Source organism: Nannobrachium achirus (assembly GCF_963921795.1).
Source record: "Nannobrachium achirus genome assembly, chromosome: 17".
Classification (NCBI taxonomy): Eukaryota; Metazoa; Chordata; class Actinopteri; order Myctophiformes; family Myctophidae; genus Nannobrachium; species Nannobrachium achirus.
This window is the reverse complement of record NC_137824.1, coordinates 30342880-30361687: the sequence shown is the minus strand read 5'-3', so window position 1 is coordinate 30361687 and position 18808 is coordinate 30342880. Positions and strand designations below refer to the sequence as shown.

General features: G+C 41.4%; 1 protein-coding gene across 1 annotated transcript; it reads right to left on the bottom strand.

Annotated features, from left to right (window-relative positions):
* Nucleotides 1–287: 287 nt before the first annotated feature.
* On the bottom strand, nucleotides 288–15116 carry LOC308302405 (protein Wnt-8a-like; the record flags this gene model as incomplete). Its single annotated transcript, XM_080746659.1, has 6 exons — nucleotides 288–884; nucleotides 1017–1159; nucleotides 1274–1399; nucleotides 1603–1785; nucleotides 10317–10424; nucleotides 15101–15116. 6 exons carry the CDS (start codon nucleotides 15114–15116, stop codon nucleotides 288–290), a joined length of 1173 nt encoding a protein of 390 aa, XP_080602785.1.
* Nucleotides 15117–18808: the final 3692 nt, after the last annotated feature.

Sequence of the window (18808 nt, the reverse complement as noted above, 5' to 3'; positions counted from 1 at the left end):
TCACAAAACGTCACACACAACATCGAACGAGACGACAACAAACCACAGTAAACACTCAGGTGACACTGACAAGGGAGGGTGAATCCATATGGGGAGGTTTGCAGGCCTGAATACAATAAGGTTGTCAGTTTGGAGATATATAGTCTATCATTCCAAGTTATAGCCTATAAAGTGCATTAAAAGTCATGTAACAAAAGGCTGTCAGTTGATAAGAGTCCGGGATGAGGCCAGACTCGTATTGATTGCAGAGACATTCACATAATTGTCTTTAAAAGCGCGAGTGGCAATCAATGCTTGCGCCCGGTGCGCGCATGTTGCCTCCGATTGGTTTTATTGTGTGGCCTTCTTCCGTTTGGCTTTATTTTGTGCGCTCTTTCCCGGCGCGCGCAATAATATTTCGCGACAACCTGCGTGCACCGCTCGCACTTCACCGTGCAGCACCAGTGGAATTTGCACTTGCAGCTGCTGACCACCTCGATGGTTTTCTCCTCCACCTTCAGGCCGCAGTCGTGGCACAGCCTGCGACAGCTCTGTCGCTCCCACTGAGAGCCGTTCTTGCCTCCCCGGAGACACTCGCGGCCCTCCGTGCCGTGGTAGCCCAGGCTCTGGTTCTTGGTGCAGTAGTCCGGAGAGCTCTCCAGGAAGATGAGCTCCGTCTTGGGGACGCTGCTGAAGGCGTGTGCGATGGCGCCTCGGTTGTCCGCGCTGTTCCCGGCCCTCATTCGCCTCTTGTCCATGTCCAGCGTCCTCGCCTGGTCGTATTTGACCTTCAGGAAGTTGCCCACGTCCCTGAAGTCGGACAGCTGCATCCAGCAGGTCTGAAGGCTGCAGCTCCCAGACACTCCGTGACACTTGCAGGCTTTCCTCATGGTGGATTTGATGGCCTGTCGGGGGACAAATGGGAGACTAATTTCAGGCAACTATACTCTCCAGTACATATTCTACTTGGCATTAAATTAAAATGAAGTCAACGTATGTTTGATTGTTTAAAAGGTAACTAATGAACCACCACATACCAGTCTGCCAGCTTCGTTGTTGTGCCGGTTGATGGCTGCACGCGAGTCATGTCCATTTTCTAGCGCGTCCACAAACTGCTTGGAGATCTTCTCGCCGAACGCCGCATTGTCACTGCATCCGCCCCATATCCACCCTTTGCCACCTGCAGAATCAAAAGGTCTGAGTTATAGGCCTGCTTTACATTTAATGTTAAGATATATAATTGTCCACAGTTAACTCTATAGTGTATTTCCATTTGATCTATACGCCAACGTACCCATTTGTCCAATTTTGGAGTCATCGCAGCCACAGTTGTCGAAGTCTCCCATGCTGCAGTTCTTGGTCAGTGTGTACATCACTCCCGCAGCGCTGATGGCGTGGACAAAAGACGTCTCTCTCGTGGCTAAATTGAGATGAAAAGAAAACATATTTATTAACTTGCAATATATAATTTTCCTATCAAAAGTGATTGATTGTGGTATCCAATCTCGTGCGTAACCGTGCGTAATTGCCTTTCCAATATGCACCGTGTTGCATATAGGCCTACAGTACATCATTGGCAAAAGTATGATTAATAAAACAAGCGTATAATGTGCGTTTCCTCACCACTGCGGAGACCGTTGTGTGTTGATAACTGGAGCGCACTTTCCGGACAGTTCCACCTGTCCCATGCAAACTGGTGCTTGCACTCCTGCATGCCGTTCTGTGCGCCCACCTGCACACTGCTGGCATATGTCAGAAAGGCCTTGGGTCCGGTCATGAGGAAATTATTCACCGACCTGCAGAAAAGAAATAAAGAGACATGTTAAGTCAAGTAGCTTATTTAATCCGTATGGGCTGTATTTTAAGAACACGGACAAAATAAAATAAAGGGTATAAAAACTAACATTTTTGACTTACCAAGCTGCTGCAAAGTGAACTTGACAGAACATGGACAGAATGAAGTGAAGTTTAAGTTCCATCGCCAGCGTCGTTTGTAGTCCAAAGGAAAATATCCAAAAATATATGTCTCTTTAAGTAAGTAAGTTAGTTAGTTAGTATCCAAGGTGTGTGTTCCGTGAGAGGCAAAAGGCTACTGGATGTCAGATGACTGGAGGCTGGCGATATTTATACGGTTGTTCCATTTGATTGACAGGTCGTCTCGTCGCTAACGTTTCACTGTGAAAATGCCCCAACGAGGACATTAATTGCAGTGTCCAATAGGCGAATAGGAGACGTTGTTGCATAGAGCTGCACTTCAAAGAGCTGCCGCAGACTGTTAAACAGCGACTCATTCATTCACCTGCCTGTTCCCAGGCCTGCTTTTTCCCACGAATTGGGATATTTCCAAGTTATCTCGGTTTAGGCTATATGTAATAAAATAATAACGATAATAATGATATGGCAATATCCTATATTTTCCCCTTCAGACTATAACTGAAACACATTTGTAGGTGTTGGATAGTGCATTAGTGCATATCAGGGCCAACAAAACATTATTGTTTTTGCGCCTCTCCAGAACTTAACAGATTTAAAAAAATACCAATAAATAAAGCACAAGTTTAGTTCCTAAATATCACTTGACAGTCTCGTACGCATGCAAGACCTCCTATAAGAGCGTCAGAAAAAGGGGACAAAAATAAAAGAAAAAAAGCTACTTTCATAGGCCTATGTGTTTTATGGTAAATCAAATGTCAGGCGCTGAATGTTAATGTGAAGCTTCGGGCTGGTTGGAAGTGTTTGGAAATTTGTTCTTTGGCAAATGACATCAGTGTTATGAGATAGAGAGATAAGCTTGCAAGGTGACTAGGAAGCCATAAAGTATTCCAGCAAGTCGAGATAATAGTCATGTAAATACCACCTCACACAGCGGCGACATTGACATCGCCCTGATAATAGGTTAATAGATGTTTCCGAAGGGAACAACTTGGTGCGAAAACAGTCTGGAATTTACAAGAATGCAAGAATGCTGCAAAGCAAACACGAAAGCAATGTTGACGCGGTTCTTTTGGGCGACGGGCCTACATGCATGCTTGAGCATCATGCTGTATAAAGTTTTTTTTTTTTTTTTTTTTTAAATTCTGATGAGGAGGCTGTATAGGCACATCAGCACCAAATATGAAACACTTATTATTAGGTTATTAACCAACACTAGGCCCAGATTATACATTGTTATTTTTATGATCATTTAATTACGATTTTATTGTGTCTTGTCGCTATAATCAACAGCCATTTAAAACTGCTAGTTTCTACCATTTCATATTCAATGGATTTAACTAAGTGGCTCAACCCTCGCCTAATTATTGATTAACACATGGGATCATCAATTAATCCCCTGGTAATCCACTCAAAATCCTTTAAAACCACTTGTCACCCGTCAATGGGCCATTGGAACGTGGTCCTATATGACAATAGAGGCGACGATAATCCCCAATAATTCAACGTCAGGCTGAAACCCAAACCTCTTGACATTTAGGGGAGGGGGGGGGGGGGGTTATGGTTGAATCTCTGATATTTCGTAACATGGACCTGGCAATTTTTTTTTTTATTGTTATTTTTTGTTTGGTTTTAATTGTCTTAAGCAGCCTATAATATGATATGTCCCATTTGGAATGGTTAGCTCTGATAGTTGAAAACAGTAGCTTAATACTACACCTTTATTTTATTTTATTTTATTATTATTTTTATTGTTTTTTTGTTTTGACATTTTAGGGGCAATGCATACAGTTTGCATTCAAGTAGGCCAACAGTCCATGTTTTTATTTTCATTTGTTTTTTAAGCAACTGAGGATTCTTAGATTTGAAAGAAAATAATTATTGGTTATTATTTTATTGGTTCACGTGTTGCTAAAAGGCTTTCACATTGTGCCTGGATTTCGCGCATCGCTAATCTATCATCGAAACTGTGGAGGAGGCTCACGTGAGTTAATCTCTAGCCATATAGCCTGTGATTATTATGGATATGATGATGATGATGATGATGATCAGGTGATCCTTGATCCCTGGATCCTTGTGATTAATAGCCTATTATAGCACGGTAGCACCATCCATCAGGCAAGCTCCTCGAACCTCATGGGAGGGGGGGGGGCAATCTGTCTGTCACACTATAGCCTTAGACTAATAATTATATTTTATTATGATTCCCTTGGTTTATTTTCGTATAGTAGGCCTAGGCCTATGATTAGGCAAGTAGGCTACCGATGTGTATTCGGCTCAATTCGTCGATTTCCCGAGGTCAGTAGCCTGGTGGTCAAGACATGCAGGGCAATATAGCCTATGGCCTAAAAACAACACCAAGTCAAATCCGCTATAATTAAAATGTCCTAACATTCATTTCAGACACATTAAAGCGGCCCACGGTGTATTGATGGGTGATTTACAGCAGCGTGGGGTGCGACAAATCGAGCAATAAAGTCTGTGGAGGTGACGAGGTTGACAGGCCGAGGGCCGGGTGGCAGGATTAGCGTCGCCAGGGAGGGACGCATAGCCAGGCCTGTCAGGCCGGGCCACTGCAAGTAGCCTATTAGCAAGTGTCGAAGTTGGCAGTGAGAATGTTTATTTTATTATAGGCCATTATTATATAAAATGTAGCATTCTCAAGTTTTCATGGAGTGGTTTGTTCCTAGCTGGTCGAATCGATTTTTGCCAGTGGTCACAAATACTGTGTGTGTGTGTGTGTGTGTGTGTGTGTGTGTGTGTGTGTGTGTGTGTGTGTGTGTGTGTGTGTGTGGGTGGGTGGGTGCTCACTCACTAATAATACTCATATTAAAATGGCACAATTTCCATCTCACACTCTGCATCATGATCTCAGTTCAGAAAGCTGACTTCCAATGACATCAACAGGGGTTGAAAAAAACCTCTTTATATTATATATATTTATTTTGAATCTAGTTTATTCTAGTATCAATACTGCAATTTAGAAATACTCTGTTACAAGTAAAAGTTCAGAATTCTAAATTTACTTAAAAGTAAAAGTACAAAAGTATTGGTATCAAAATGTACTTAAAAGTACCGAAAGTACTCATTATGCAGAATGTCCCATTTCAAGTATTCAAATTAAAAACCTTTTGAAAATAGCAGATCTACAAGTGGTTCCGGTTTGCATGGTTCCAACTTCCGATGAGTAGCCTACAGCAAACTACAACATGACCCAATGTTATTTCCGTAATAATGCGAATCAATTCGTTTATTCTCGCTAGTCACGCTACAAGTTAAAATAAATGATGAACATACCGAAACAAAACGATAATTTTAAACAAATTGGAGTACAACGTGATGTAAGTTAATTCCGCTCCCGGCCGGATCAGAAACCCGTAAATGATACTGATCCCAGGTTAGGTCGTATGGGAGATGGATTGCTGAGGTGGAGCACAACACCTACCATCAGCTCTCAGTATATGTTGTGCACTACTTGCCAAGTTGTGCCCACTGGCATTGCCCAGGATCAACTTTTGACCTTGCGGTCAATAGAGGCAAGTGCTCATACCGACTGAGCTACCCAGACACCAACCTAGAAACCCATTTATTTATTTTTCCTTTGAATTTGCAGCAGAGTTCTGAATCTGTCTTGAGAGATTATCCAGACACGAATAGACAGAAATGGTGCAATTTTAGCATTATGTCACTATTGGGCAGAAACCTAATTTCTCCAAGTTTTCGAATGTGTATGTTTTTTCGTAAAGCCCTGCTTCATCATACAAGACTGCATGTCGCTCAAAACTAGTGAAAATAGCAGATCTACAAGCACACAACACCTCGCACTACAAGGCATTGTGTACTTGTGGATCGTCTATTTTCACTTATTTTAAATTATTTTCAAAGGACAACTTTGTGTTTTTTTTTACAACAAGGGTATTTAAACTTTAATTAGATAAAAGAAAAGATAAGTGTTAAAATGTTTTAATTTACTGCTTTCTATCGTTTTAGTGATTTTTATGACTTTGATTTCAGTGGGTGGGGGCATGCGTACAAGTGGCTAAATATGTCTTTTTAGACACAATAAGCCCATTCCCAAGATGCACCGCAATCTTTCATGGGCAGATGTTATGGGGGATAGCAGTGTTACTGTAAAGAGTAATAAAGAAATCGCCGGCTTATTGTGTCTAACAAGATATATTTAGCCACTTGAATGCATGCCCCCACCCACTGAAATCAAAGTAATTAAAATCCTTAAAATGATAGAAAGCAGTAAATGAAAACATTTTAACACTCATCTTTTCATTTCTCTAATTACAATCCAAAAAGACAAAGTTGTCCTTAAAAAGATAAACACAAAACGAACGGGTTTGGACAAGGTTTCCACCCGACAACAGTTAGTCACAGTAAATTATGATGATAGGTTGAAAATGGGTGAAATTTTCGTTTAACCGCGCAAACCACAGCGTCCGTATTGTGGGGAAAGCTTTTACTGAAAATAGCCGATCGACAAGCTCGATCGGCTATTTACAGCAAAAGCTTTCCCCACAATAACAGAAAACAGAAAGTACACTAGTATAGAGCCCTGAGGGACTCCACTCAACCATATGTGGATTAAGTGGTTAAGTGAGGCAAAACCACAATGTAGAACAAAAGTTCTGCATTCAAAATATTACTTTAATAAAAGTACTATTGGCATCAAAATACTGTAGGCCAATACCAAACATAAAAGTTATAATTATGCACAATGGCCCATTTTAAATCATATTAATGGAGTGCAATATATGAATGCATGTTCATCACTTTAAAGTTGTAGTTGGTAAAGGTGGGGCTGATTTTAATCCTTTACGCTCTTATTAACAATACATCATTTGTCAGGTAATCTAGGTTTTGTATTAATAATCTAAATAGTTATTTTACAAAATTGTTGTTAAGCACAGTAAATGTACTTGGATACTTTCCACCACTGGTCTGTGGTCATGTGCATGTAGTTGTGTCACATTGTGTTTCAGCCCCACTAGTAATGCAGCCATATCTCTAAGCACGTGGTCCCCATATGTGGCTCTACATCTCTATTTTGCATCGTGGATACAGTACGTTGATGCATGTGAACTTGTGCCCCCCTGACAAATAGGGGTTAGGGTGCCCTCACACCAAAATACATATGAGAGTGGAATCCGCGTTCCGCCAATGCATTTCAATGAGAAGGGAGCGTTTTTTGCAGAAATCCTCTGCTGGCATGAAACCGCTTCACTCTCATTGAAATGCATTGGCGGAACGCGGATTCCACTCTCATAGGTACTTTGGTGTGAGGGCACCCTTAGAGGTGGAAAAAGTCCTACTAACATGTCTTACTTGAGTAAAAGTATCAATACTGCAATATGGAAATACTGTTAGGGTGCCCTCACACCAAAATTCCTAGAGTGGAATCCGCCAATGCATTTCAATGATAAGGGTGCCCTCACACCAAAATACCTAGAGTGGAATCCGCCAATGCATTTCAATGAGAGTGAAGCGGTTTCATGCCAGCAGAGGATTTCTGCAAAAAGCACTCCCTTCTCATTGAAATGCATTGGCGGAACGCGGATTCCACTCTCATAGGTATTTTGGTGTGAGGGCACCCTTACAAGTAAAAGTCTGGAATTCAAAATGTACTTGAGTAAAAGTACAAAAGTATTGGCATCAAGATATACATTGATATTTTAAGATATAAAGTAAAAGTAAAAAATGATTGAAAATAACAGATCTACAAGCTCACAACGCATCACAATGCGACGCGTTGTGAACTTGTAGATCAGCTATTTTCAAATAGCCTAGGTATAAAATAGGGCTAAAGTGGTTAATGTTTGTTTTATAATATAATCATTTATATCTGCAAAGTAACTGGTAACATTTTTCAAATAATTGTAGTGGAGTAAAAGTACAATATTTGGATCCGAGATGTAGTGGAGTAGAAGTAAAAGTAGGCTACTGAAAACTGGAAATACTCAAGTAAAGTACAAATACCTCAAATCTTTACTGGAGTACAGTACTTGAGTAAATGTAATTAGTTATACTTTACACCACTGGGGGTTAAACTACTGTGTGCCAGGGCCCGCCAAATCTCCTGTGTTGTTCAGACCAAATAAAGTATAAACCTTCAAAGCTTGAGCATCAAATGAGTTTTCAGAACAGAGCTCATTATATGTGTTTGACATCATCGAAGTATGAGCCTTATGCTGCATTCACACTGAGAGAAGCCAAGCTAATGGTTTTCTTGGTAATTCAATGTATTCTCTATGCAAACCAGCTTTAAACATTTCCAAGCTTTTTTTCCAGCTTGGAAATTTTAAAAGCTGGTTTGCATAGAGAATACATTGAATTACCAAGCAAACCATTAGCTTGGCTTTTCTGTATGTGAATGAGGCATTAAGCTCTGGTTTGTGAAAGTGCAGGTTGGTTGTCTGCTTAAAGAGTACATCTTTGTTTATGGTAGCCTCCATTAGCTCTTGCTCAGTGCTGATCGCAGCAGAACGAATAGAGATAAATGGTGTTGACAAGAAATCACTGAAAGCACCAGTGATTTAGATACTCAGGACAACATTGATTGGGATCATGACCAACATAGACAAGAAAACACATAATATTGATTGGTTCCACTTCTTTTCATTTATTTCATAAATAAAAGTAAAAAGTTGGTTTATGAAAGCATCCCGCATGATTAATATGTGATTGCCCCCTTGCTTCTTCGTAGACCATCCCCAGCTTCTCCTAGTTTGGATGCCTGCCTGCCTGTATTTTACACAAGATCGTTTCACGACTCCCCAGTTTGGCAATATAAAAGCCTGAAAAGGCTATAGCAGTGGCAGACAGGCAGCCAGGCTAAATGTTTTCCACCCCAATGATAAAGAGCCACCATGAGGATGCTTACTGCACCCCAGGGAGCCCCATAGCACCCTTATCAGAAGACAAAATGAGGGATTTGAATACTGTGAGAATGAAAACAAAGTGCTTTTGGTTGCGGCATCATGGCCTGCTCTTCTCTTCTTGGGCTCTTGAGGTCAAGGCGTGGCATCACCTTTCCTTTCCTGTTCGATGGCTAGAAGAGACCAGACGGAACAGCAGTCAGCGGGTGTGTAAGATAAGATAAAACAGCTATTTCGGTTCAAATAAATACACAGCCAATACACAGTCAACAAAATAGAGAATAAAACAGAAAACTTGAGAATAAAGCAACCGGTTTGACCTGAAATCCCCAAATAAAAAAGAAACTCCATTAAAGCAAAAGTGTATGTCTGTTGTCCCTCTCTCAACAGAGAGAGGTATTTGCAAGTGCAACTATGTCTGATCTGGTTCGCGTCTGCTTCAGATAACTATCGACATCCAGTAGGCTAGGTGTCCTACCCAACACTAAGACACACGATTTCTCAGTGGAAAGGTAGGGAGACCACCCCAGACCACAGCAGAAGGGATAGTTAAATTGTATTAACATGCTCTACTGGTTGGTTGAAATAATGTTTTTTTAGTTAAAATAATTGTAGCTTTAAAATCTCCAGTAAAATCCTTAGACTACAGTGTGTGTTGTTTGCAGTAAGTAGACTCTATTGTGAACATGACAAAGTAGTGCCTGTCGTATATTTTCAAATAGTAGCCCGGGGGCATATAGTAGTACCGGGTTCCTAATAGTAGCCCAGGGGTCTGACCCCATTTTACATATCAATCGCCATTCAAATAGACGCAAATAAATGTTGAAAATGGCCGCCTGGTTCTTTCAAAGGCCTGCATGGGGTTGAAATTGTTTTGCGTATTAAACGCCCGGGCTACTGTTTGGAAATATATGGGGTACATAGATGTATACTTTCTATGTCATATACGTATAGTTATACTATAAATACACAGTGGGCCCGATTCATCAATCTGGTCGTAAATATAGTGTAAATAAAAGTGACTAAATCTGACTTGTATTTCTGTCTTACCCTCAAAACCCCTTCAAAATCCCTGACAAAAAAAACATTGCTGAATCTGACCCCTAACATGGGAAATGTCCTAAATGCCGGTAAGATCTAAATATGGATGTAATTTGGCCGTAAAGCGCTTGATGAATCGGGCCCATTGTGTTTGGAGTGGATGTGGAAATGCATGGGATTGCTGTTCTTGGGTTGCATGCAGTGCTGCTGATGATGCAGTGATGCAGAGGTTGATTGAACATTGGCAGGAAGAGCTGGATGTACTGGCAGCCCCGGATGTGACACCTGACTGCTGATGGTAAAAACAGTTGCAGGGGAGACATATTATAGGAAAAAGAAAGGCTTGGCCTTGCTCTGCTGCAGCAAAAAAAGGGATTTCTTTCCCTTTTAACAGCGAGCGCCACATGCAACATAGATGCCCTAACGCGCGCGCGCGCACGCACACACACACACACACACACACACACAGGATTCGCTCACTCTCTTTGGTGGGCAGAGGGTTCTTCTCCTTCGTCTCAGTTTTCTTCAGCTTTGTCTTATCAAAGCGGGCGATCTCAGAAATGTCGGGTTTGTCGGACATGTTGTTGGCTAAGGGACAAGACATAAGAGCAGAGTGTCATTTCCTATACACATACGTACCTGTACCATACAGTTAAATCCCAGTGTGAGTTTGACTCTCTGAGGGTGTAAACAAATCTTTCATATCTTTAAATGAACCTGCATGCTGATGAAAGAAAGGAGTGGCAGTGAGATTAATTCAGCAGACACACACACTCACTGCACACACCCATACCGTACGCATGCTCTCTCTCGCTCTCTCTCTGACCCACACACCCACCCACTCAACCCACAGAAACCCTGTATCTCCAAGTTTCAAATGTGTACGTTCTTTCGTAAAGTAAAGCCCTGCATCATCATACAAGACTGTCGCACAAAATAGTGAAAACAGCAAATCTACAAGCACACAAGATCACTATTCTTAAATCATTTTTAAAAAAGGAATGGTTTTGGACATACAAGGTTTTTCGCACATCCCTAATAGCCAGACCACCATAGCTAGGCTCTCTCTGTCTCTCTCTGCAACCATCCATCCTTCTCTGCAGCCACATGATGCTGAGCAAAGCTCCGCAGGCAGGCAGTCACTGCAGTCTTAAATCCAAGCCGAGCCGGTAATGTGAAAATGTGTGAACTATGCCTTTAAGCCACAAGCAACCATATCTTTTTAGAGTGTTCCTTGAGCACTGCTGGCCAATCAGAGAAAGGAGGGCCGCTGCTGGCAGAATGATATATAGAGTTGCAGATAAGGGGTCCTTCAGAGATCTCTCCGGAGTGCAGCTGAAACTTGTTGGTTTCAGGTGGACGCTGTCTTCTAGCTTGCTGTGGATGCAACTTTATGTTGTGAAATATCAGGCTTGTATTCTGTTTACTTTCATGCATTTGCTGTTCATATGTTTATATATTCATGTGGGGAATCTACCCTGTGTAATCATTAAACAATGCTGAGTTTTAATAGCTGAACTGTGCTCCTGTGTAAACGTCTCATAACTGGACTATTTAGGATATAGGACGACGCATCAGCTGGTGACCCTCGACGTCTATCCTGTCTGGAGTCCAGGCGTCCAGTCCAGGAGACTTTTCGGTCCATTGGGGACCCATCCGCAGGTTTTTTAGCAATATTTGATGGTACAATTTAGGGATCCCTGAAAAAATGCATGTATATGCTTAGTATAGTTAATTGTACCATGTAAAGTATTGTACGAAAACTGCATTATACCAAATTTAGGTCAATGATAGTATTGTTTTTAGAGTGTAGAGATAATGACATGAATTATGAACAGCATCTGATTTCTTGTGTGGATTTGGATGGTGACGTTTGAGATCACATTTACCAGTAATGCTTTGAGGTCATAGGGTGTAGATTTGCCTGGTGAAGTCTGAGATATAAGGTCAAATTTGAGTTAAATGCTTAGACAAGGTGTGGTATAGATTTTTGAATAGCATTTGCATAATTTCTGTGCAAACTTAAGTCTTTTAATCTCATTGCACCATATTATATTGAGAACTGTATGAGAGACTTTTGTCTGTATGTTTATTAGCTCTTTTGAATCGATTTTAATAATAGTTAACAACAGGAGACGGTAGCAGCGGTGAGACTTGTTGTCTCGATCAAAAAATATATAGCTCTGTACGCTGGAGACGGTAGCAGCGGTGAGACTTGTTGTCTCGATCAAAAAATATATAGCTCTGTACGCTGGAGACGGTAGCAGCGGTGAGACTTGTTGTCTCGATCAAAAAAATATATAGCTCTGTACGCTGGAGACGGTAGCAGCGGTGAGACTTGTTGTCTCGATCAAAAACACATGTTAAATGCTCTGTACGTTGGAGATGAAGTGCGAACGGTGAGACTGCTAGTCGCTCAGCCTCGAAGTAAAAAGATAAGCGACAGGTTTTGATACTATATATATATGTTTTTGTTTTCCTTCCTCCAACTTTCAGACAAGCACATGGCTGCTGTTGAGTGCTGCTGAGTTCCTGTCCTTGTGAAAAGAACCAGTTTAGGGTGTGGTCCCTTTGAGGGGTAAGTGACGAGGGAAAGGTTTATGGGTTAGATTCTATAGGATAGACTGGGTAGGCGCACCCACTTATAATTCATAGGCTGTGGCAAACACGGTTCCATAAATGGCTCTCAATCGTTTGTGTTTTAGAACAGTCCGTTTTTGAGTCATTATATTTTATCAGGTTTGCCGCAAAACACAAAGCTGATGTGATTGGGGTGGGGTTTGTAGGGAAATACTGATACTGTTTTCCGTGGGTATGACAGGTCAAACATGCCACAAATCGTAGGATTTGAGGACGAAGTTGTTTGACAACTCATATTCGCTCCGAAATAAATTAATATTTGTTTATTAATTTATTTTGAGCTAGCGGCGTGTAGCGACGTAAGTCCTGTGACAGCAGGCAAACCTAGGGTTTTGAAGGGGTGGAAGAGATTTGCAGTTGTAAAAAATAAGAAATAAAAACGATTGACAGACAGCAGACACTTAGGAAAAAAAATCAGGAAGAACCTCTCTCCAATCCTTTGAAATCTTCAACATGGCCACTACTTTTGATGAAATCTTAAACATGGCCACTACGTTTGAACAGCAGTTCATTTTATATGGACGGAGCATTGACTCCACACATGGGACAAAGGCTATTTCCCTTCTCCATTGGACCAATCGCTTATTGACAGAATGGAAGAATGAAGGAATTCTGATCTTAACCTTACACCCTCGTGAATGTGGCTGTGTACAGACTGACCCCCACCATTGGCCTGTCACAAGAGATCAAATATGCCAAATACATAAATTCGAGGAGGAGCGTTGGCGGTTTGCCAAAGAAGGAACGAAGAAAACTGTATTTTCTAGCAGTACAGAGGAATACGTTGAGAAGCGCTATCAAGTCTCCAACCTTTTCTATCAAAGACTGTTATTGACTTCTCCTGAGAAAAAATCTAAAGCACAGCTGACATGTGAAGTGCTTTATCAGGATCTGTCCGAGCTGGGTCCGCCTCCCCCGCCTTATGCTTCTGCTTCCCCTCGCACACCCATGGCTATTTTCGATGATGCACAATCTAACTTACAGTGTCAGGACTTTGTTGTTACAAAGCCTGTCGAAGTGACAAACAATGAGGTGGACATAGGCAGTGACAGTGTGAGTACCACACACGTTAAGGTTGGGTTAACCATCCCTGAGCTGTTCAAGCACATTCTAGAACAGCAAGAAATCTTGCAGCGGGCCAGTAGCATGGTGCAGGAAGTGTGTCAAAATCTGCTTCGCCTTGCCCCTGCAGGGAACATAATTGAGGGCTTGATAATCCCTATTACATCACCACAACAGGCTGACATACTGGAGGAGTCCAGCTCCGGTGTGCACATTCCAAGGCATAAATCTGTCCTTAGCTCACAGTCCAGCTTGCATGAGCTACCAACAATGTTGAGCCATGGTGATGCAGAGCACAAACTGTCCTTCGAGGAAAACACCAAAGTACCCAGTGGCCAGTTTCCAGTAAACTTTGACCATCACATAGGCAGACAGGTTTATGAGCCATGGTCACTCCTGGATCTTGAAGCCTACGTGTGCAAGTTACCCTCTCTGTCTAGTGGTGCTAATGTGTGGATAACAGAATTAAACCGCTTGACAGCCCATGAGGAAGTTGCAGTGAGAGATCTTCGGGCCATTTTGGGTCGAATCAAAGGCACTATGTGGTTAACTCGATTTGAAAATAATGCAGGAACCATGCAGATAGCAGACACATCTTTGCTTGCCCCAGTCTGCAAACGATTTTGGGATGCACTCCGTTTAGAGTTTCCCATGAAGACGGATGTGGCCTTAATGCGTACGCTTAAAATGAAACCTGATGAGAACATTCACGACTATATTACGCGTGCCCAGAGCCATTACTTCCATACAATGTGCTCACATTATGACCGAGATGATACCCATGTTCAAATCTTTCGTGACATGGTTCTTACAGGCCTCCCTGACAAATTATGTGACACCCTAGCGGATGTCGCTGGACTAAGTGTCGAACCCCAGGCTGAATGGCAAGCTGTTGTGCTTCACCACTACAACAGATACATCAAGGAAAATAATACAAAATCAGAGAGCACAACGGAAATTACGCATAAAATAGCACTCTTACAACTACAGGAATTAGAGCGACAGAAGAAAAAACTTCACACAGCTGCCCAAGATGCAGCCTTTGCTAAGTGCATGTTGACAGTGAGCGCAACCACACCTGCCCCACAGGAGGTGATTGGAGATTGGCCAGTGATAGACCCACCTTCCTCCATGTATTATCAAAATACTTACCCAATGCAAAACGCTGTGTTTAAAGGACCTACACAAAGAGGTTTAAAGAGGAGAGGAAAGCAGCAACATCAGGGTCTTAACACGCAGCAATACGCACGTTTACTGCGGAACGCAGAATGCTGGCATTGTCATGAGTTTGGTCACCTCCATCATTCGTGTCCACTAGGGTGGTCACCAGTAGGACCTGTGAATGGAGGTCCTGAGGAGGAGGACTTTTCCGGTAACTCTGTACAGGACTCCCAAATTGATATGTAGGCATATTTCAAAATATTTTGTGCCAACCAGGGACCACAAGATGATTCCAGATTGTTTACACTTTTTGTGAACATAACACTAACTCTAACACTAACAATAACCCTAACCACCGTCGGACTGCTGCCCCGTCGGACTAATGGGACCAATATTCTCACCTTGACAGCCACCCATAGTCACATGTCTGGTACAACAGCAGCCATTAGGCATAATGGGTGGCCCTGTTGGATTGACTTGTCCAGTCTTGAGAGTCTTCCTTATACCATCATGTTGTTTGTCATAAGACATGACTAACTATAACTATGTCTATGTACTGCTGAGTAAGGTCAACCTTTTTGGGCAGTGACCATAAGGGCAAACTGAAGGCAAGACCATCATGTAAAGTTTGTAACCGTTATGAAGTGAATTTGTTTTTTTTGAGCGGTGCAAACCGCTCCTGTAGGTGGCTGTGCGTATGTCTGTAGCTTTTTTTCTCTGCGTTTTGCCATAGCAAAGTGTGTGTGTGTAGCATAGCCTGTACATCCTAGACTTAAATCCAAGTCTGAAGATGTTATGCAAGCACGACCACCGCTCACTTCACATTGGGTGTGTTTCTTTTTTGTTTTTGTTTTAGTGGACTGTACCGTAGGTGCATGGCCGGTGCATGGCCCTGAGACTTGTACAGCTGCTGAGGGCATAGAGGCCTCTTTGTGTTATTGCTGTGGTAAGAGATAAGGTCTTTGGCATTTAATGAGCGCAGGGGAAGAGGAGTTTTAGTAATGTAATAATGAACTGAGGGGGGGGCAGGGAAATCTATCTTTTTGCTTTGCTGATGTGTGAATGTTATAGCGCTGTACATAATAAGCCTTTTTGTGTCATTTTATATTGCATCTGAAGCAAAGTGAACAGATTTTTTTGTGAGTCTTCAATTCCGCTGTGTTCTAGTCGTAAAGGCGAGAAATTATGTAGGATTTCTACGTCACCACCCTTATGGTGAAAACAAACATACTTTTTGAAGAACAGATACTCTTATAACATGATTGTGACGGAATGTTTTTTTAATTAGAAAGGGAAAAGCAGTAAAGGGTGCTTTAATCTGCAGTCCGAAACAGCGTGAATGCAGCTGTCCAGAACAAGGTCAAATGCCACCGGATCTGTTGTGTTGTTGCGTTTTGTCTGAACTGAAATTCACATGTGAATCTCGAAGATCGGTGAACACACAATATATGTGTCTGTCATGTAAAAGTCTTGTTAAGTGTTAAATGTTTGTGTGTGTACTGTAGGCCTACAGGGTGTGTAAAGTCCAAGTGGTATGGAGAGTGAGTGAGTGAAGAGAGAGAGAGAGAGAGAGAGAGAGAGGGTGAGCGAAACTCGTTAGTGATGTTTGTGTGGGAGTGAGTGCATGAGGAGAGCAAGGGAAGATTCCTCTGCATTTCTCCTGTCACTAACAAAACCTCGTATGTGTAGTGTTAGTGCATGATTGAGTACACTTCAAACAGCATAACAGTACTGTTATACTTTATAGATTGAATGGAGGGTGTTGTTGGGGTCTGCAGGCCCCAACATGCAACACTGCTTTATTTTGACCATGGTGCCCCACTTTATAATTTATTAAATCAATCAGAAGCCAAATTAAAGTATTTGGGATATGGGATTCACAGTGAAGGGCAAAACCCTATCCAAAAGTAATTTAATAGTTATGTTGAAAACAATAGAGGAATTAAGTGCACAAATGTGCTCTTATGAATAAATGATTACCCAAATTCTGTGTATACTGGGTCAAAGATGTTTATCAGGACAAGTAGAAGTATAGGAAGTACTTTTCTTAGTTTTCACATGAGTGATTTATGTGACCCTGTAATCATTATTATATATATATATATATATATTTTTTTTTATTTTTTTATTTTGTTTCCTTTCCCAGGGTAGTAATTCTCTAAACCCATCTGGTTGTTATACAAAGCTTGTAGAAACACATTATAAAACATAGCAGTTATGGAAGCCTTGTTGCATTTTAGAAACAACAGCGAACCAAAATGTACTGTTCAGCCTTCTTAGAAATTGACTCTAGTCAAATATTTTGTCTTGGAAATGTACACGAGTAAGAGTAATAAGCATTAAAACAATTAGAATAGTAGACCTACAGTTCCTCAGAATCTGTGCATAGGTGCAGAACTCAGTCAAGGTCAATCATGATCCTCCCACAGTGCTTGGTTTGTGGGACCCGTCCCTCCCTTTTATTTCCCCCACACATGCATTTGTAAGTGTGTACTCCCTGAATTCCAGCTAACTGGAAGGCTGAAGGTTTAGAATATGCTTGTAGAAATGCCATGGAAACTTTGAGCACAATATTACTACGTGTGGCCTTGTTAATAATAGATTTTCTTTGTTTATTTTATTTAAATTTTATGACTTGAGTACAAAGGGGCCCCAATGCAATCAAGCCAATGAGCGTCCTGTGGTTTGAACTCATTTGATTAAACAACATGTAGGCCTATACTCCTAACAGAGCTGTAGTCTGTTTAACTTGTAAGAGCCCAGAGTGACAGCTGTCTGTCTGCCGGATAAGAATCTCAAAAGTAGCCTATGGCATTAGTGACTGCCTCACCAACGGCCCACTGTCCAATGAATATTGGATTTATTAGCCTCAGATCAAAACAATCATAGCTGTAGTTTAGAGATGATATAAATTTTAAAGAAAATAATAATTGCATCGACTGTCTATCCTGCTGCTGCTGTATACTGAAGGCAGGACAGGCTCGTTTCTGATTTAGTGGTTGAATTGTATGATAAGAATGTGCTAGGATTCAGCTCTGGGGGCGCCGGTCTGCAGGATCACAGTGCTTCTCAAAAGCGGTGTGTTGTGTGCTTGCAGATCAGCGTTCACAAGTATTGTATAAATCACACGATGCCAACAGAGCTGTATTGTTGAGGGCAAATCACCTTTTTATTTTATTTATTTATTTTTTCTTCCCATTCCACAGTGTACAGGCAGATATATACATGTCTGTTTTGTTTTTGTTTGGCAATAGTTGGATTGTTGTATTTTATTTCGTTTTGTTTGTGTTTTTACTGAGCCCTGACCATTTTGTAGATGTTAGTTAACTTAAGTGGACAGTTATCCATGGGTTTGCTGTGTCCGAACGTGTAAGCTTGTGTCATTTGATCAGTCTCAGATAGTGGAGGGAACATGGTAAAAATACCCACTCTTAGGCTATATGATTCCCCTTTTAGATGTTGTAGGTCATAATACCTTTGCTATGTGCAAAAGCTCTCTCCCTATGATGATTACAACTACAGTTGACTATATGCATATAGATCTGCTAATGACAATGACATAATATTTATGTTGTAGTTTTAAGTTTTATTATTATTATTATTTTATTTGTTGTTGTTGTTTGTTTGTTTTTGTAACCCCGTTGATGTTTTAAGTTCATTGAATTTTATAAAGGAGGGTGTCTGTAACCTTTTTGAAAATGTAGGGCCATCTTTTTCTTTTTCAGATGTGCCGTGTCAACAAAGTTTTAATGACACCCCATAGTAAAAAATCTCTCATGTTTTGATGTCGGGACAGTGTTATAATGATCATTAGACTCGGAGCAATAACCCACCCAACTCCCTCCCCAGTCCCCGGACAGAGGTCAGGGTTTTATTGACATTCTATGCCCCCGGTAAATTTCACCACGTGCTCCTGAAAGGTTTTTTGCGAGTGATGGGATCTGGTTCGCAGCAGAGGGGGCCACTCTTTTCTAATGAGTAGTTGTGGAAAAAGTACAAACATTATTTTATTGCAATGTAGAGGTGAATAACTAAAGTAACTAAATAACTGGAATGAGTGTGTCTTTAGAACGGATCTTTGAAAGGAACGGATCCCAGAGCTCTGGCTC